This window comes from Triturus cristatus, chromosome 4_1, assembly GCF_964204655.1.
Source record: "Triturus cristatus chromosome 4_1, aTriCri1.1, whole genome shotgun sequence".
NCBI classification, from domain to species: domain Eukaryota; kingdom Metazoa; phylum Chordata; class Amphibia; order Caudata; family Salamandridae; genus Triturus; species Triturus cristatus.
Window position 1 is genome coordinate 1,335,626,455 of NC_140585.1, and position 21,066 is coordinate 1,335,647,520.

A 21,066-nucleotide genomic window follows, 5' to 3' on the forward strand; every position below is an offset into this window, starting at 1 on the left:
ATTTTTTTTCAATTTCTCAGTCACATTCAGATTCCATACAATTGACCAGCACTTGATCTTCAGGTTTAGACTGAATATAGACGGGGCACCATAAACAAATGTGGTATAATTGCATAATCAAATTATCCTAAATTACCACGTCGAGGTAGCGATTGCTAAGGAATGTTCCCTTGATGGGGAAACTACCAAATGTATCAAATTGGTCTTGGGCACCTGGTCCAAGCATCAGAATGGCTCAGCATATAAACAAAATCCTATTTATTTTGATAGATTCAGTTCTAACTGGACATTGAGTTTAATGAGCATGATCACTTGTGTTGTATGAAGTGCTTAATTGTGGCAGTTGATTGGCAATGGCAATTATTTCTGGCACGGTAAGGGTCACTTGGTGAACGTTTGGTGTACCAGAGTATAACATGGAAATAAGACACATGCACATAGTCTTGACTATGGCAACTCCATTCTGGCAGATGTGCGAAGCTCATCAGTTCTACATTCTGTGTTTAAGACGTCATCTGAAACTGAAATGTTTCTGCACATATATCTTGCACTGGAGCGCCATCAATGGCGTGCCCCAGAAGCCAAAGTTCAATTTAAGTTAGCATGCTTCACTTACAAGGCCATTTACAATCGATACTCAGACTACCTAAAATCCTCTCCTAAAATCCCTGGTGGCATCCAGAACTTGAGGAGTATCAACAAATTTTGGCTGGAGTCCAAATAATTCAGTTCCTGCAATGCTATCGCACAGTCTTTCTCTGGTGCAGTTCCCATCACCTGGAAAACCAGTCCCGATAAAAATGTTACCTTTGTGTGGCTTGGCATAATTATGCGACAGGAATTAATAAAACTAAGGTCAATGGGAGTTCCAGCGCTAGGTCCAGCCACACTAGTGGGTTAGAGTTATCGGGACAAGTGGGGAAACGCTGCATACTAGGAATTTTGTGTAGCTGTGTGGATGTTTATATCACTGAAATGTAAGGAAAATGCATGCTTTTGGGCAAAGTTAGAGATTTGCAGGGCATTATGGGTAAGAAAATGCTGTGGGATTCACTTGTGGTACCCAAACCTGTCTTGCCCTGGGGTGCCTAGTTTTCAGAAATATCTGGGTTTGGTAGGTTTTCGAGTTGGCTAAGCCCAGGCTCAAGTACCACAAATACCCTAGGTACCTAGATCCAGCCCCCCCCCCCGAACTTATCTGGGACTGGTCCTCCGACCACTTTAGGCACTTTTGGACTAGACTCACTTGCCTTGAGGCTCCCTCCTCACTCATTCTGTCCCCTCTCCGCTGGCGTCCTTTTCTGTCCAGCTCCTTTTGCCTCCTGTTCTTGTACTCATTATTGTACTCATTTCATTCATTTATTGTGCTCTCTAACTCCCTTTGCACTCCTTTTATTACTCTTTCAATCTTATTTCCTCTCACTCTTCCTTTAGCGCTATGTCACCTGTTTGTGTATTCTCATGCCCTCGTTAGGGCTCTATCATAATTTTTTGTGCCTCCAACTCCTCTTAGTTCTCTTTTTTGTGTTTTCTTACAGCACGTGTGCTCTTTCTTTCACCTTCTGTACCTTCTGTTGTGCTCCTCACAGACCCCAACCAATGTTCCCTTTAATTTTTTCCTCTGGGTGAGGCTGTGTATGGTGTCTCTGCACTGCAGCCAAGACTATGTGCACCAAGAAACCAACTAAGCATGTGATGGGTACATGGGGTTCAGGTTTAGGCCTAACAGGTATGTGCTCACATGTTTCCTTATTAACATTCATTAAATGGGTTTATAAACCTGCACAGCACGCCTGTCTCTCAAGTGCTCGATAAGCAATGTCAAAATGATGCACAAAGAGTTAAAAATAAAGCATTAACATTTGAGGAAAAAGGGAGAGATGGATAGAATAGATACCCATTTAGTGGCTGATTTAGATGAAAGTGAGACCAACAAAGCTGAGATTAATTCGGTCTTCCTCCATAACCAAACAGTGTGGCATTAGGCAAATATTGTATTTCAGCAATCCTCCATTTACTTCATTTTTTGTTTATTGTAATTTGCAATTTTAACAATTCAATACAATAAAAGATCAACGACACCATGTACTGGGGTATAATACAATAGCAAACCCAGTGCTGAAGGATATAACAGCAATAGCAAGTGGGTAATGTCTCCAGTATGAAGAAATGGGGGTATAAGTTACACGAGGCCATCAGGAAGGGAACGCTAGCGTAAGTTCTGCCGTCCTGCTGTGCACCACAGCGCCAGTCTATCTGTAATGTGATCTCTGAACAGTGGGCAGAGGGTACAACAAAATGAGGACAAAATAATTAAACTGAGGGAAAGGGGTAACCGCCCGTGACCTGAGGCCGTAAAGTGTTGTATCAGGTGCTTGTAGCTTGTAGCGTGCAGTAGGGACTTATGATGTGCCAGGTTGAGCAGGGATTGAGAGGGGACACCTCCTGTGGGGCGACGCAGAAGCGATAGTGCCATGTTGCCCTAGCACCGATGAGGCACCTGTTTCCTCCTGAGTGTCTACTGTGGATGCAGCCATCTTCTGTAATTCCTCCACTATAGCCCCCCAGTCTATAGTTAAGGGAAACTTGAGTAGCCCCAGAAGGTCCTCCCTCCGTAGAGCTACCCTCTCTGCCCTGGCCCAGTTAAGAAACAAGCAGGGCCAGGCAACTGCATGGGGCGCCACAGGTGCTTTCCATCTTTTGGTGATCAGACGTTTCGCCGTGACTAGGCCCAGGTCTAGGAATCATGAGGTGACCTTATGTTTCCTGCTTCTTTTGAAGAGGTGCAAAACGTACACCTCCCAGTGAAAGGGAGTTACGCGTTTAGTGTAGTGGGCTAAAATGGCCGTTATGTCAGTCCAGTACTCAGCTAGGGACGGGCAATACCATAGCATGTGTAGCAGATCTGCACCTGTTAGGTGGCACCTGGGACATTCAGAGTCAGCGCGACGAAAATACTTGTTTATCTGGGAGGGGGAGAGGTATGCGCCATGGAGGATAAAATATTGGATCTGCCGGAAGCGTTGATTGCGAGGGACTCGTGTCGGGCTTTCCAGTGTTGCCACCAATTCCCTCTCCAATAGGGCACGGCCCAGATCCTCCTCCCAGCGTTGTTTCAGGGGGTCAGTGGGATTGCAGTGTGTTGACGAAGGGACGAGGCAAACCAACGTATCAAGTGTCCCCCTGTGCCCATTATATGCAAGTACTGCAACAGGTGATGTGTTCGGGGTTCTGTTGCTAGTTTACCCCATCTGATTGAGAATGAAGCAATGAGCGCATGGTGTGTTAAGAATTACCACCGGGGTAGGCCATCTTCTGAGATTAGGTCTGTATATGGGATTATGGCGCCGTCTCTAAAAAGGTCCCCTGTGCCTGCAGTTTCCCAACTGTGGAGATCCGCTGCCGTGATGTACGACACGCCCCTTGGTGACCCCAGTAAAGGAATAGCCGGGGCATATGGGGCTGTGCCACGAGTGATATACAGGCTTCTGCGGTAGCTTTTATACCCTATGGAGAGCAGTAGGGAGTCCGCTCTTCTGGCTAAGCGCAAGGGTGAAACATGCTGAACAAAGTGTGGAGCATCATCGGTGGTTGCAGTGTGGCAGTGTCTGACAGGTGTCTGGAGGCTAGCCATCTAGCTGCCCATTGCAGCTGAGCCGCTAAGTAATAGTGCTCAAAATTGGGCATCGCTAGCCCACCCTGTCCTGCAGGTAGATATAGCTTCTTAATGGAGACCCTGTGTCTAGACGTCCATCATAGAAACTCCCTGACCTTTGCTTCAAGTTTACTAAAGTAGGAGGGGGAATGTAAAGAGGCTGGGTCACAAAATAATAAAGAAGACGTGGGAGGATCACCATTTTCGCAAGGCCTACCCTCCCCGAGATAGACAGAGGGAGAGTCCTCCAGAATGCCATCTGTGGGTAAAGGGAGGAGGTGACTCTAGTATTGTTCCCATCATACAGATCAGTTTTGTCACGATGTATGTGAACACCTAAGTATCAGAATGTGCCGGTGCACCATGACACTGGGACCCCCCACCCCCCGTGAGCTCCTGGGATCTGGAGTAGACAGCGAGAACGGGAAGAGGGTGGATTTCGCTGCATTGACCGTCAGCCCTGATACTATGGCGAATTGTGATTGCGCAAAGTCTAGCGAGTGGGGTACAGCGAGGAACCCTCTTGGGTACAATAAGAGGTCGTCAGCATATAAGGAGATCATATGTGTGCTGTCGCCCAAGGGAATACCCATGTCTACCCGGCCATGAATGAACACTGCCAGGGGCTCCACCACCAGGGAGAAAAGGAGTGGGGAAAGGGGGCAGCTACCGTGTGTGGAAAATACAGGAGAGGCCTCAGGTCACTGTGTAGGGTAACGTAAGCGATGGGGGGGAATGAAAATGCTCAACCTGTATTGAAGAAATACTGAAGAGCGAACCCCAACCGGGGGTTGACCCAAACAGATGCGCCGAACCATAGCGAATAATACTTAGTCAAATGTTGACCGTGTAGGGGGGTGCACGAGAGATGTATAGCTCCTACTGCCCCATCCCCGATTACATATTGCTAATAACTGGCCTCCTAGGGCATATCCAAATTATGTATAGCTTCGCATGAGTGTACGGTGTAGAGTGTCAAAGTGAGGACTTGAGAAACAGCAGTGTAACTCTACCAAGCTGCAGTCAATATATATGCCGTAAGCTGATACAATCTGTTGTACTATACAATATTGTCTGACGTTTAAGGTGTGATGTCTGGAGGGCGAGGAGAGTCCAGATCAGCGGACCAGGCCTGCAAAGAATTTGCTTCCCCTTTGGAACTGGAAGGCGACGGAGAGGCGGACTCAGATAACTGACTGGCGGAGTGGAGGGTCGATGCAATATGGATTGTGTCCTGGCGTTCCGATAGTATCAGTTCCGGGTGCAGTGCACTGATGGAAAGCAACTCTTTTAGCCAGGTCTCTGTATATCCTACTGCATCCCGACCCTCTGTTTCCTCTTGCAGGCCAATCACTCACACATTGTTCCGACGCGAGCGACCCTCTACGTTGTCTAGTTTCTCCTCAAGGGTGCAGCCCCGGCCGAGCAGGTCCTGCAGAGTTGCAGTGTGATCGCGGGCTTTAGGTTGTAGCTCTGCTAATGTGACCTCTGCCCCCTGCACTCGGTCAGACAGTTTTTGGTAGTCTGCTCGCAGAAGCATGAAGTCAGAGGTGACCTTGTTTATTCTGCCTTCATGAGAGGTCTGGGTATGATCCAATGCTGCGCCTATCCGGTCCACAGCAGCCAGCACTGAGTCCAGCTTTGCTGATAGTTCTGCCCGGTTAGGTTCGGAGGGTTTCCCCACTCCTCCAGACGCATACCCTGATGAGGGCCATCTTGAATGGAGGCTGAGCGAAGGCGACCCATAGCTAGCTGCTGCGAACTGGGAATAGAGAGCTGTTGGTGAAGTGGATTTGTCATCCGGGGCCCGAGGGGAGAGCTTTGAAAATCGGTTTTACTGATCACGTTGTATGTCGCTTGTTTAGGGTTGGGGCCAGATGAAAGCAGTAGCTGTAGAAGTGGGCTTCCTGGATCTGACCCTGAGTGTTGAGCTTCAGGCCTGGAAGTGCCGCAACCCCAGAAGGGCCAGCAAGACTGAGTGTGCCAGGTATCAAATGAATGGTCAGCTTCCCACATATGTGTATCTTTCTGCGAAAGAGCTGGATCCGCGTGGCCAGTAGCACATATCCTCTGTTCTCACAGCATTAGCGACCCTTACTGCCAGTTGTCACCAAAAGACCCAGATCTGAACGGTTCCCAGGCCCTTCAGCTCAGGGAACTCCAAGGCAACGGCAGGTTAGGGGGTTGGGCAGCCTAGGCCCGACTCGACCCTTGTGCTGCCTGTGAGGGTGTTGTTAGTTCTGTAGGCCCTGTAGCTACCCCTATGACACACCCTCCTGGGGAGCCTAGGCCCAATCGACCCTCGTGCCCCCCTCTCCAGGACAGGCGCCATCAATGTGTTACGCTGCAGCCAGTGGAGGCCCGTGACACTGCCACCCAGGTCGGGGGTCCCTGCACCACTCCCTGCAGTTGCCGGTCCACACCTCCAAGTGGTTCTACGTGCGTTCCCAACCTGCCCGCTCCACCGGTTGTTGTTCTGCTTCAAGCACTCACAGTATGTTAGCAGGAAGGCCCCCCTGGATGACGCAACAGGAGCAGGCCCGCTCTCCCCCCGTCAGGTGGATGTCAAACCCCAGCAGCAGAATCGGGGAGGGATCTTGGCACAGATCTGGGCCAACTGGGGAGGCTGGGACAACACGACATGGCCCAGCAGTGTCAGTGGCAGACAGTTAATGTTCAATTGGGGCCCGGGGGCATGTTAGCAGTAAGGCGACTATATCCCTCTAGTGGCAGGAGACAAGGGACCAATTCGGAACCCGCACCTAGAGACAACAGTCACGGAGGAAGAGGGCCACAGCCGGTCCCCCCAGGGAACCAGACCAGCTCCCAGAGACCACCACAATCCAGTGGGGGGTAGGCAGCCCAGGCCCGATCCGACCCTTGTACTGCCAGTCCAGGCACCGTGTGGATTATGGGCGCCACCATCACTCCCACAGAGGGTCTCCACGGGTAGCCTAGGCCCGACCGACCTCCATGCCCCCCCAAAGAACCAGTGTCCCATGCGCTGTATGAGGGCCTGCCTTCACCCCCCCCCGCCTTACCGCAGACCATCTGATGGCACATCAGTAGACAGCGCGGGCCCACTGCACTGTCTGTCAGTCTAGAAATCACGGCGTCCATTCACATGGATGTTCACTCGGCCCAGTCCTCTCAGCGGGTCCGGGCCCCGCAGCAACTGTTCCATTTCAATTACGCCCATATTGCTGGCCCAGAGACTTCCACGGTGGCTGCCACGAGTGCAGGCTTGCACCCCCTGCCAGGTGGACGCTCCGCCCCGGCTGTGGATGGGCGAGGGGCCGGATGAAGTCCGCAACAGCTAGATCACGGCCCCTCAGGCTCCAAGGGCCATGGAGATGCGCAGAGGCTGCACAGCTCCGTCGTCAGAAGGGCAACAGGCCAGCCCAGCGCCTACCGCGTGAGCCGACAGTCCCAGTGGAAGTGTCCAAGTGCAGTCTCCGGGGCTCCTCCTCCGTCTGCCACACCAAGGCAAACGAGGGCTTCAACAGGGACAGTAGACACTCGCGCACACCATGCATGCGTGCAGCTACCAGCAAAGCCAGCAGGAGGTAAGGATGGCCAGGATAAAGAGGGGCTAGTATGCAGAGCGCAATCAGAGAGCGTCCGCCATCTTCGACGTTCGGCCACGCCCCCATCCACCATTTACTTCATTAACACATTAAAAGAACTTTAGAGTGGTTAGTTCAGAATATGAGGCAACCATTTTGTTGGTGGTACTTCCCTGGTGCCTTTATGTGCTGCAGGGAACCATGTACAGTATACCCCAGAGGGCTTTTGGGAGCTTGACAAGCTTCCGGTGGACCTCCAGTGTGCTGGGTAGCACTTCAGAGGGGGGCTCTTCAAGCTGTGCCTAGGCTGGGATAGAGGTGGTATGGAGGTCCATGACCTCGAACTCGGTACTATCTTCTATTGCATCTACAGCACACTGTGCACTCGTTTGACAATGAACCCAATTGGGAAAAACCCCTACTAGCAGGCTCTGTTGGGGTGCCTGGGGTCCCTGCTACTGCAGGGTGACAATGCCTGGGACAATGCCTCATGTGTTGAGGGTGGTATGCAGACTCTAGGAGAGGGTGGTGCAGACAGTGCTTCACAGGGCGCCCTATGGCCAAGATTCTCAGATGCCCCTAACCTACACAGAGGCTTGTAACATTGCTTGCGTTGATGGGTGGTTAGAGACTTATTACCCATCTATACCGTGCCCTGCGGGCAGACAGGGCCAGACCTCCCCTTAGAGTGGAGGCAACATGGCAGGGGGTTAGTGAGTTCCTAATCACAATTGAATAATGAGTTAGGACTCATCGAGGAATGAGTGAGGTCTTTGTCAACCCAAGGTTTAAACTCACTCAATATATTATTGTGCATATCACATACCTCTCACCCAAAAATCTATACACTATATACCTCTCCAGGAGTGCGGGCTTCACAATGATGGACTTCTTTCACGTTGTATGGAGCTGCCCATGGATCGTTTGTTACTGGAACGATATACTGAGACATTTACATAGTGCTACAGGGTGGGAGATCACTAGGGATCTCAAGCAATGCTTGTTAGGGTTGGTACCTTTCAGGAAGAACAGAAAGCTCAGTCGGAAATTTGTACAGCTTGGATTGATCATATCCATGTACCGCATTGCTATCCCATGGCTGAGCCTGAATCCCCCAGTAACGTATACTGGCTGCGAGACATGACGGATTGGGCTGGGGTGGAATAAGCACACATGAAAAAAGTATGACGAGATGATAAACTAGAAGACGATAAGCTGGCATGGGGTGCCATGATTCATGACCTTGATAATGCTGGCTCTGCTGCCTCTCCGGTAACGGAAATTGTGACAGACGAGGGGCCTGACCAGGTGTAGCATACCTGATGTATGATGGGGTAATGACGTCATGAATTCGCTCTGGGTCCTGATGACCACAACAATAGGGGAGCTGAGGCGCCGTGAGCGCAAGTTTATTTTGTAGTGTCTGCTGTCCTTCAAAATGTGAATCTGTATTGAGCGAGTGCACAGGGTGGGGAATTATTTATATAATTTGATCCATGGAGTTTTACTACATAGTATTTTAAAAAGTTCTTAGGGCATTCAGTATTATATATTATGGAGGCAATGTTTCTGCCAAAGTACTTTTGGTCATCCTGTAGAAGATAACTATGGATAAATGGGGTGGTGTAATTGTATATTCTTTGAAGATGTATATTACTATAATGCCATTAAAAAAAAATATTTACAAAAAAAAAGGTGTCTTTGAACTGTCGAATACCCTTCCACCAGCCAACCAGATGTCTCTGCTCAGCCTCACTCTCACTCGCAAATCCCACCCGCATGGATACCCTCACAGGTGCTTAGCACGGACTACAAATCAACATAAAATAACTATTACTCATTGACAAATCAGGTCACTTTTTACAGGAAATGTTGGTGTCTCCACATTGCATTTTGGCCATTTTCTGTCATGTACACTAGTCCCACCCACACAAGTGTGGTAGTCTTTTTATTTAGTGGGGGATTGCTGGGTGGTAGGAAGTTTGTGGCTCTCTGTGGATTCTAGATGATTATGTCCCAGAAGTGCAGGAAAACGTGAATTCAGGCAAAGTTTGAGGTTGTCAGAGAATTGTGGGTAAGAAAACTGCGGTATCCGTGCAAAGCACACTATGTAGGACTTCGCTGGATGTCTGGTTTTCAGAGATGTCTGGGCTTTTAATGATGTCCTAGGTGGTAAATGAGCCCGGGACCGATTACCGTACCTACCCGTATTGCCAATATCTCCACATTGTGTTTTAGGACTAATGGGTTGCGTGTGCTAGGCCGTGCCACACAAGTGGGGTAGTGTTTTTATTGAGATAGGTGGGGGAATGCTGGGTGTTAGAATCCGGGGTCTCTGGTTGGCGCAGGTATGCACTTGCGACAAGCAGGGACCCTTTCCTCTAAGTCAGGGCGTAGGATTACCTCTTTAAAAAAAAACCCTGCTCACCCTCTAGGTAACGTGGCACGAGCAGTCAGGCTAGATTCCAGAGGGCATTAGGTTAAGCATTCAGGGTATCCCACACAATAATCACCACCCCACCACACCAAGACACAAGGCTGTACTTATATCCAAAATAAATTCTTCATGTAGAAGATTTCTTCAGGCAGGTTGTCAAAATACAGTTCTCTTGCTTAAATAATGTTCCAGTTACTTTTAAATGCTTTCAGGCAGTCCACAGATGTTAAAAGGGCAAAATTCTACTTAAAATAGCTTCTTTAGAGGTTCTGTGCGCTTCGTAGCGCCTTGCGTACGCTTCGTACAAGGTTTTGGACGTCACTTGCCGTTTCTCACGCTTCTCGCGTGAGCACGCGTACTCGGGACGTGAACCGTACGGACCGTACCTTTGTTGGTACGCGTCGTACACATCCGTTACGCCTCTTGCCAAACCTCACGCTTCTCGCGTGAGCAAAGTGTTATACTTTCAATGCAATACGGCTCGTACTTCTCCGGAGCGCTTCGGACAGCTGGTACGATGGTTGCCAAAGCTCCCGCCTCACGCGTGAACAGCGTAGCGGGTCTCCAAAGTCAGTACGGTGCGAACAAAGCCACGGACGGGTCCCAGTCCAGCGCGCTCTCACACAGTACCTTAATTCTTGTACCAGGACGATCGCAGCAGCTTCAGGGGTCCCTGCAGGAGCGTCCCACGTCGCGTTGTCGTCTCTCTGTAGTAGTGGGCGGCGGTGCTTCAGGACGGTCTCGGCCACTCGATCACGGGCAGAAGCAGGAGGGGCAGCTCGGGGGCAATCTCTTCAGCGCATCGTGCTGTCAGCTTCACGTAGGAGACACACAGTGCGTCGCAGGTCTACACAGGAGCTTCTACGGCCAGGGGGTCCCTGCAGGAGCGTCCCACGTCGCGTTGTCCCGGTGGCAGATGTTGTGGTGCTCAGATGAGGGGCACAAGGTCCTCACGGGTCAGCGTCACAGGATCGCTTCCAGCAGCTTCTCCTCTTCTGGGGGGAATGGTAGCACCCACTGTTCCTGGGGCGCAGTTCAGGGGGCAAGTTCACAAGCAAGCCCTTGGAGATTGTTTGAAAGCACAAGTTGAATAAAAGTCTTTTACCTTCTCAAGTCTTTTCCTCCTCTCCTTCTTGCAGCAAGGCACCCACCACAGGCCAGTCTCACAGGTCAGAGACAGTAGTCCTCCATGCAGCTTTCCCAGGTCCTTCTCTTCAGGCAGAGTTTCTTCTTGGCGCAAACAGGATCTGATTTCTTAGGAGCAGGGCTCCTTCTTTTATAGCACAATTATTTTGTTCTTTGTCGCCAGGGGGCCTGGGCCTGGCTCAGTCCAGTTTTGGAGCACTTTGTTGTGGTGACTCTGCTCTTTCCTTTTAGCAGCAGGGCAGAGACATCAGCCGCTCCACAGGGGGCGGATCCGGCATTGTGGTGGCAGAGCACAGGTCTATTCAGAGTCAAAGGTGTACTCCTCCCACCCATCCTGGTGTAATCTCTCTACCCACCACCTGGCAGCCAGCCTGTCTCCTGGAATTCCCCAGCCCTGCTCCTTTACTGTTACTAGGCAGAACACACACAGCAAAGGCAGACTGAAATGGCCAGGTCAGTAAATACTAACTTTCTAAAAGTAGTATTTACAAACACAGGATATTAAAATAAAACTTTACTAAAAGAAGTATTTTATTATTCTGAGTTCAGGCATACTAAACTTGACGTTCTACCATGCTCTCTGAGTCCGCTGGGATTATAGAGTGTAATAATTCCAGCAGCCCATTCTGGCCTATGGAGAGCAGGTAGCCTTCAATAGTGAAAAACGAAAATGGCTGTAATTCACTATTAGGACATGCCACACACATCAGGGCATGTCCTACCTTATACCTACAATGCACCCTGCCCTTGGGCCTACCAGAGGGGTGGCTAATATGTAGTTAAGTGAAGGTTTGGGGACTGGCAAGTAGGTGCACTTGCGCAATCAGCGCGACAGTACCAGACCGCGCGCAGGTTCTGCAGTGGCAGACCCTAGACACATTTTACTAGGCCGCTTCTGTGGGTGGCACAACCATTGCTGCAAGCCCACCAGCAGCATTTGTATTTACAAGCCCTGGCACTCCTGGTGCACTTTAATAGGGGCTGATAGTAAACCAAATAAGCCAAACATGGACACCAATCAATGTATACACTTTTCATAAGGGAGAGCATATGCACCTTAGCACTGATTAGCAGTGGTAAGGTGCCCAGAGTCATAAAACAGCCAACAACAGGTCAGAAAAAATATAGGAGGAAGGCAAAAAGTTTAGGGATGACCCTGCAAAAAGGGCCAGGTCCAACACTGGGTTGCAGGAATTTTCTAGATTATTGTGGATTCCGGAAGTTTAAGTCAGAAATGGATGGACAATGTGTGATGTTAGGGAAAGCTTGAGGTTTGAAGGGCATTGTGGATAAGAAACATTGTGGGATTTACACAAGGCATACCTCCTTGGACTCCTCTAAATGTTTAGTTTCAGAAATATTTGGATTTGGTGGGTTTCCCAATGTGGCAGCTGACCCAAGCCCAGAAAGTGCAGCCATTCAGCATGGCAAGTGGGATGATATTGGGATTTATTCCCACTCTGCTGACCCAGTGTAAAAACAATACCCAAAAGAATCGAATTTCCCATCCCTTGCCAATGGGATTTGAATGCTGTAGTCTCAAGGGGAGCAGAAAGACTGTGGAGGCTTTAGGGGTGAAGGTGGGGCCTGATGTTAGGATGAGCCAGATGCCACCCCATTTTTTTATTAAGAAATATTCCCGGCATCCAGTGGGCTTTCTGCTCCTCCATGGGCCAAATTGAGGCAAATCCCCTCATAGCTATCCAGGGGGCAGAAGACAAGTTTTCCCTTTTTCTGGTGTGTGTATGGCTCAGTGCCAGCGTGTGATGTGCACACCCTTTTCTATTGCCCCATAGGCTAAATCACTGTTGTCTAGTGGGCTTTTTGTGCCCATTTCGGGGTGCAGATTGATGGCAAACCCTTTAATCTGCCTCTGCAGTTGAGCAGATATCTGAATTGCCCTTTAGGGCTGGGAGCATGGCCACACCTCTTCCTTTGTGTAAAAAACAACCTCTTTGGGGTCTACTGGTCTTTCTGCTGCCTGTTGTGGGTGCAAACTGGGGGAAACCCCCTAATCTGCCATCCCGGGGAGCAGAAACAATTTAGTGTCCACTCCAGGATTGGGGGAAAAGCCCTGTGTACCAATGTATTTAAAAAAATACTTTGCCTGGTGTCTAGAGGGCGTTCTACCCGCAGGACGACAGATTGGGCTCAAGCCCCGCAAACAGCCTTCTCGGGGAGCAGGAAGACAGAATTGCCCCTTTGAGTTGGGTGTGGCCCTTTGGCAGGATGTGCTAGTACCACTTGTTTCTCTTTCTGTAAAAAAATAACCCATGGGGCAGATTGGGAGAAAAATTCTTGAAATGCCTACCATGTGGCAGAAAGAATGCATTTCTACTTTGGGTTTTAGGATTAGACCAAGGACAGGGAGGGCAGACCATAGCCTTTCTTATTTTGCAAAAAATTAAATCCCTAGAGTCTAGTGGGCTATCTGTCTCCACCCCCATCCCCCCCGGTCAGGATTGGAGGTAAAGACGTGCTATCTGACCCTGAAGGTTCCAGAAAGTCTTTTGGGCCCAGCAGGAATGGGGAGCACCAGCCCATTGCCAGTGGGTTAATTCCTGTCTGGGATCATCCAGAGTCCCTGCTCTTGGCACTTGGAAGTAGCCTTCACGTCCACAGTGCTCGGTTGAAAGCACAATGGGCGTGGCGTTCATGTCCTACTGCCCAAGAGATTAAAGATAGTGTAGTGCCTACTCAGGTTACCAAGTTTGATTACTCTTCCACTTCTTTATTCGCTCATGAGATGCAGCCCCCTGCCTTTAAAAAGTGCTGTGTAGCGACTCTATTTGTTCTAGCCTCCCAACCTCCCTCACCCGCCGTTAGTCCTACCTATAACAAAGACCAGCCAGGTAATTCCTGCCACTTTTCCTGTCCTCTGCCTCTAGCATAATATTAACTATGAAACATAACAAAGGACGCTCAAAGCAAATTATAATACCCAGCTAATTAAACATATGTTTTGCACACCTAACTCTTAAGCTTCCTCCTCTAATTTGCACTGTGCCACAAGACATAACCACCTCTCCAATCACTCTTTCACAACACTAAAACGTTTCCCACATTGGATCACGATAAAAACACACTCTGCCAACAATACACTCTCCCACAGTGTAGCGTGCTACCCATCCCAAAATACGATATGAAGCGCTTTATAAGTGTTGCAATACAAAACAATTGATTAGGTGAGGTACGGAGAGACAGAAGATGCCATCGGTGTCCTACTTACTGCTGCTCAATCTGCTGTTCAGCTTCTCTGCAAGCTGGTTCCCCTGAGACAGCTGGTCTCGGAAGCTCTGCCCCATATAATAATCAATGTCATTCATTCGAAGCAGCTCCTCAAAGGACTTGACAATGTCACCAAGATGATGGCTGAGGATTTTGCACACGCCTTTCCCTTCTCTTATTTTAAGACGCAATAAAGACAGTTCACGGGCTTGTGCCTGGATCAGAGAGTCATATTTCCTAAAGACATTGACGAAAGAAAAAAAAACTTAGATTAGGTTGACCACCAGAACATTCACTGTTGTACCACAATATTGAATTTAGGCATCTGATATACAAATAACATGGTTTACTAATTCTAGGCTAAGTATAAAAAATAACAGAAGAAAAAAGAAACCAGGAGTTTAAATTTTTTTGCAAAAGTAAAAAAAAAATTGAGTTTTATCCACTAAACGTTTTTCCAACCTATGCATCACAAAAATGTTAGATTTGCATTTGTAAAATCGGAATCACGAGTTTTTACGAACACAAATCCACTTACCCTTGTGGAAAATTGAACCTATGTGGTTTAGTGCCAGTAGATCTTCATCAGGTGTAGCAAAAGTGACAGAAAGGGGTGCTCCTTGTGCACACAAACAAAACATAGAACTTTGGATAATTTACCAAAGTTTGCCTTGTGTTTAAACTAAACTACTTCAACGGCAGGGAGGAGAAAGTGAAACCAAGGGAATAAAGAAAAGGATACCCCACATTTCATGGGGGTTTAGGCATCTAAATGTGCTCAAGACAAGCAACAAATAGCTATTTTATGTTTGGAAGAAATGTTAGAAAGTTTACTGTAATTGTTGGAGGATATCTGCAAGTTGTTACTCCATGTTATGAGGGGATCTTTAAATAAAACTGTAATGTGCTGTCACATCTCGAGCAATCATTCTTACAGAACTCCTGATAAGACTATACAGTTTAGAGCAACAATTGCACTAATAAGAAGTCCCAGTACTAAAACGGTCTCTTCTCTAGGAATCTCAACCACCCCTGTGGCCATAGCTTGTTGTCAGTGCCAGGAAACATTTTTGGTGTCTGAGGGGTCTGGAGACAGCACAATACACAAACGAGTGTTTCCATCCTCTCCGAGCACGAGCTCTGGGACGGTTTTCCTCTTAGGTGCTGGTGTCAGTGTGTGCAGATGGAATCAGCCAGGTCCTCACTTGTTCCTTTTCAATGGGGAGTCCAGCCGGGATGGTCTCTTGCGTCCATGCTTGGCAGCCTATCAACTTTAGGGGCCCTACTGGAGAGCAGGAAAGTATTTTCAAACCTTTTAGGGGGTGTCTTTACTCATTTGCAATGCGCAACACTAAACTGGTTATTTTAATATGAAAGTATGAAGAGATACACTTTTTTTCTGTAAAAAATGTTTAATGTGGCTAGGTGGCATGCCCGTGAGTGATAACTGTGGGTTGCACTATGATGACCAGAGGCAATTCTGGAGCTGGCTGCCAACAGTGTATATCTTGCAGTGGCGGCCGGCACAGGTAGAAGCTTTGGGGGGGGGGGTGAGGTGGGAGGGGTTTGAAGTCAACAGACGATGGAATAGGTATAATTAAATAAATACATAACACCTATTCCCTCGTCTGTCATGATTGTGCAGTGATCCACATGGTGAACTAGAACCTCAGACACCTAAGAGTGAGAGGTCTTAGGGGAGGTGAGGTTAATAAGGGTGAGCAGGAGTCTCTTGAAACTGCAGTTAGCAGGACCCTCTTCAAAATAAGATTCAGTCTGGACACTTAGCTATCTGAGTGTAAGCTGGAGCATCAAGGAGCTAAATTGAATAGGGCATTTGCTGGGAACCTAAGAGGGAGTAGGTGCCTTCAGGGCTCAGGATTGTGCAGAAGTTTTATAGATTTAGTGGTAAGTGGGAACTTTATGGCCATCGTCTCGCAGAGCATCAATTGAGCTGAGAGAAAACAGACGCCTCAGAGAATTTCAGGGTGATCATAGTCACTGACATGGAAGTCAGTAGGCGGTTCTGGCAAGAGTGAGCAAGAAGTAGAGTGCCTAAGGGCGAAGGGGGATATGAGCGGACATGAGAATTGAGCAGGATTGCAAAGGCATATGAAAGTGTGCAGAAGACTCTTGCCATCTCAGTGTGAGGAGGAGTCTGAGGGATGTGAGGCTGAGCTGGAGCAGCAGGGGACCAGAGGGTTGAAATGAGCTTAAGGTTCCTGAAGGGGAATTGGTAGTCTTTAGACCAAATGATGATGAACAAGAGCCCCACTGTCTTTGACTGAGTAGGGCATCATGCCCTTGGGAGCAAATAGAAGCCAGAGCTAAGGAAGAGCATAACCCTCTGGTGACCTGTTGGCCAGTGGAAAGTGAGGATTCATACTAAAAAGTAGGAGCTTTAGTACATAATGGCCAGGAAGGAGTCATGGATCTGAGGGGGTGGATCAGGGACACATTAGTGAAGAGAGATTTATGGACCTGAAGATGAGTGCCAGGAGACCAGTGGATGAGATGCAGTGGAATAATGACGTTTTCAGCCCTGACCGATATTACTAGCTCTAGAAGCTATGAAAACTTAAGCTACCATAAAGTTACTCAAAAGTTAGCCCTATGATACTAAACATGCAATACTTCACAACATTTTGTAATGCACAAATGTGGGCCACTTTATTTTTTGGGTGCCCTGGCGAAACTTTGGTCCCAATCTGACTCTAAAAGCAGGAAGTCTCCTGTGCAGAGAAACTGAGGGAAGGGCAGACAGCTAAACAAGCCCTCTTGCCAGAGTGTCTGCTGCTTGAAAGAAATGTAAATCTGCGCAACTGGTTAACTTGCCTATGTAAAGGGAGTTTGGAAGATAATATTGACTTTAATTAATGGAATCATTTGAAGCTTCCTGATGACACAAATTTATTGTTTATGAGTGGTATTGCAAGGGAGTTACCAGCTAAACTGTGAAGTGTGTGCTTTTAAAGGACAGTCATAAAAGTAATTGCACTACGAAAAAGCATGGGGATTACTAAAATCTATTTTTTGGAAGCACTTTTTTTATCTTAAACCTTTTTGCGCATTTAATAGCAGCCTATCTACTACTGGGTGTGATGCAAGTTTATAATAATGACTTTTATGTTCACAAGGCTTTTGTCACAGATTGGGACCATGTGGCACTAAGCATACAGAAGTCACTATTCTCCAGAGCACCAGCAAGGATCCAGTTCTCTGGCACTCTGGTTGCACACACAGACCTCTGCAGTGCATTAACTAATAGAGGTTTCATAATGTACAATATTGCATTTTCCACTGATTAACTTAAATTGCATTTATTTTTCATTTGAGCTGTGTGTTATTTTGTATGTAGCTACCAGAAGGTGAAAGACCAAAAAGTTAAAGAATATTTTTAGCCATGCCTTTGACCCTGCCCCCATGTTCACTCACCCCACTCCCATTGCGCATAGCATCACCGTTTCCTTCAGTTTTTTTAATGCACTTCGACCACTGAGTAGGACAAGTACCCAGGGCCTGTAAATGAGCTGCTAATAAGGACTGCAGCATTCATGCCAGCCACTGAAATGGCACTGTAAAATCTGTCTCAGATCTGCCACTGCAGCCTGTGGTGCAGTTTTTACACTGGCATTATGACCTGGCAAAATAAATCTTTTGCCAGGCCCAAACCTCCCTTTTTAATATCCATAAATCACCCCTACAGTAGACGCTCAATGTCCATAGGCAGGATGCATGGTATTTAAAAAATAGAACATGTATATCTAAAGTTTTAACTGTTCTGATAGCTCTTTCCTAGAAAATCACTGGATTATATTATATATTTAATTTTTTCTCTGAGTTTTTCATAGAGCAAACTTGATCCAAAAGTATCAGGTATCAGGGCGCTTTACATGAGTACCAGTTGCGTATACATAAGGACACATTAATTTTTTGTTGGGCATGGGAGACTAAGTGATTTGTCCAGAATCACAGGATTTTGAGACTCGAACCCAGTTCCCCAGATTTGAGGTCGACCACCCTAGCCATTAGGCCACATTCTCTCCCCTAATATCACCTTACAATGCATAACTTCAGTTTGGTAATAGCTACAACAATGATTCAAGGACTCAAGATAATAATAATTTTAAATCCAATCTAATGGGAAAGTTGGACTTGAATTACTATTTTGAAAACACAACTCTAGAAAGTTGGCATTTTCCTCCCTAAAGCCTCTAGCAGCTTTTTCAGAGTAAATCCCCAGTCTCGTCTAGCAGCCTGATGAGAGGTGTGAACGGCTTGCAGGAAAGGGGACAAAAGGGCCTTGACTGAGGAGGTGACCTCCTACTGACAGGATGGCCTGGGGTGTGCCAAACAAGTGTGAAAGCTTCAAAGGAGCATCCACTGTCACAGGCAGATGTAACTCATGCCTAAGTCTGCCCCTGCCATAGTCCAAGCTGCCAGAGTGGCATCAGTCCCAGTGGGAGAAAAACCTGGTCCAGAACTGGTTTGAAGAGGAAGTTCCCCACTCCAAGAGGACACACCTCAGGGGTGTGCCCAGTGCTCTGCCCAAGGGAAGAAAGGTTACGCCGTATTGGTTTAATATAAAGAGGGAGCATTATGAGATTGCGTACAGTAAAACATACCGGAAGTGCTGCAAAGTTGGCAGGATCACTTCTGGGAACTTTCCTCCATTGGTTAGTAGATGGGCAGGAGTTTAACCCACCCATAGGCTGGCACTGGGGCATACATGTTGTATACCCAGTACCTTTCCCAGAACACCCCAGAACATGTGAATATCAGAAGAAGGATGTCCTTGCTGTCTGAATCTTGAAGGAAGACTGGACCAGTTTGCAATGAACCCAGAACCCCAGAAGTTATTTCATGGGTCTGTTGGCTAACCTCCTGTTTGAAATACAGGGACACAACAAGCTTCCAAAGCCCTTTCCCTGTAACTGTCCAGCCGACCAGACCCAAATGGATCTGACCTGATCCCCTCTGTTGGCTTCAGTGGGAGTGTTTTACCTAAGGAGTCAAACGGCATTTCTCTCTGCCTAACTGAAGGTTTAACTGGATCTGATGCCGCAAGACGCAGAGCCCTACAGAGTCGCACCCAGCAGTATTTGAATCAAAGTCAGAAGGTAAATCTGCCAGCGGGAAGAACACGGTCTTGAATCCGGCAGTACGTCTGAACTTATGCCTTTGTATCAGTCCAGCAATACCACATACCCACAGTCGGAGCTGTGCAGTTTTTGGGTCTATTTTGACCTCAAACTTAAAAAACGCATAACTCCAGTTGTACTGCCTGGATTTTTTTGTCATTATTGTGTCATTTTATCAATTAGAATTTACTCTGTTTTTCTAAATTAGGTTGAAATAGTTCTTGTGTTCTTTTTTCCCTTCATTGTTGTGTGAGTACTGCACTAATACTTTCCACATTGCCTCTAAGTTAAGCTTGACTTCTTTGTGCCAAGCTAAGAGGGGTTTAAGCACATGTTTATTTAGTGTATTTTGTGTTTCACCCTGACAAAGGCTCTAATTATTAATTGAGGTGAGGTCTCTTACATCTATGTGTAATTAATGATCTTTCATTCAAAAAGTTATGGAGTGTTCTGAGATTATGAGATCTCAAGAAATCCACACCTGCCATTCTGAGGGTGGTGGTATCATATAAATGAGATAGTTGTGAATATTTCAAAAATAGATTGGCAAAGATAAAATTATTGGTGTTTGGAGATTTAAAACTCCTTAAAAATATGCTATTTTCTGGTGAAGGTGAAAAGGGCAAGAGAGACTGTCCCGTGGATGTCGTATTGAGAAAGTTAGCCTCCAAATTGGAGGTGAGTTTAATGGATGTGTAGTTTAATCATATTATCCTTGATTCAATATTACATTTACAATAGTTTCAGTGCCCAATACAAATTTTGAATGCATTTCAGGGCTGAACTATATTTAGTATACAGTTAATCAATTTTAAGGGGATTTTACTATGCAAAAATGTTGGTAAACCACATGAACAGACAGAGAAAGTGAGAGATACAACAAAACCACTACATACTGTGCCTTCTATGAAGGCAGAAACCGCAGAACTCCCACTGAATGGCTGGCATTTATTGGTTGGGATGCTGATGGTTTAAAATAGATATTCGAAAGCAGCCCTATTGGGTCAAACGTTCAGCTGCACTTTTAGCGCTTTGTAAAATACTAACTTTTAAAGCTCGTTTTCTGCATCACTTTTTTTATTCTGATACTTTCCTGGGAGAACTCATTTTGAATAAACATTAGCTGTTGATCTGTGAATGTAATTCCATAAACCGAGTTCAACTCAGTGTAAGCAGATTGAAATAAATCCTGTTGTCATTTTTATTTTTTAAAACAGATTTTTATTGTCAGTTGCACAATATACGCAGGGCTCTGTACCCCAGAGGCCACTGCAGCATCAAGTTATACATTGGTATGACCGCAATTTACTTTTTTATAAACAATACAAACACAATCTTTGACCTTGAATGTCGTCCCGGATATCTACCCCACTCACCCCAACTCCACCCCCCCGAATTGCACAATTCCCACTGATGACCGCCCACACGCCAATAACCGAGGACCAAAAAAGGAAAGAAGCAGACAAACTACCCGAACTGATGAAAGACCATCCCACTCTGAGCACACACACACCCCAAGCAACACCCCATCCCCCAGATATCAGACCCAGCCACCCTATCTCTACCCTCATCCCACTAGGAGATCCTCTGTTGCAGTCGGAGGCTCCAGCCACAGGCCTCTATAGTCCGCCCACCGCTTCCATATTTTATAATGCTTACGCGGACAGCCCCGGGCCAAAGATGGGCTGTTCCAGCCCCATGCAGAAGTCCAGGCCATTCTTCCAAGCGGCCACCGAGGGAACCCGCGTGTCCTTCCACATCTTGGCAACATCGCGTTTCGCCAACTGTGGTAAATATTCTTTTTTACCTAATACTGAATTTCATACGGAATCTTTAAAATAAAATAAAAATAGCTCAGAATAACAAGAGGCAGAATCCGTGGTATAAGAGGTT

General features: G+C 47.2%; 1 protein-coding gene across 11 annotated transcripts in view; it reads right to left on the minus strand.

The window, feature by feature from the left end:
* The window catches only part of PDE4DIP (phosphodiesterase 4D interacting protein), a 1,321,554-nt gene that overhangs the window by 319,998 nt on the left and 980,490 nt on the right, over window positions 1–21,066 (minus strand). For all 11 annotated transcript variants that reach the window (XM_085654823.1, XM_085654822.1, XM_085654821.1 and 8 more), the window contains one exon: window positions 14,034–14,269. In XM_085654823.1, the coding sequence (XP_085510949.1) occupies window positions 14,034–14,269 (236 nt within the window). The remainder of the gene's footprint in view (window positions 1–14,033; window positions 14,270–21,066) is intronic.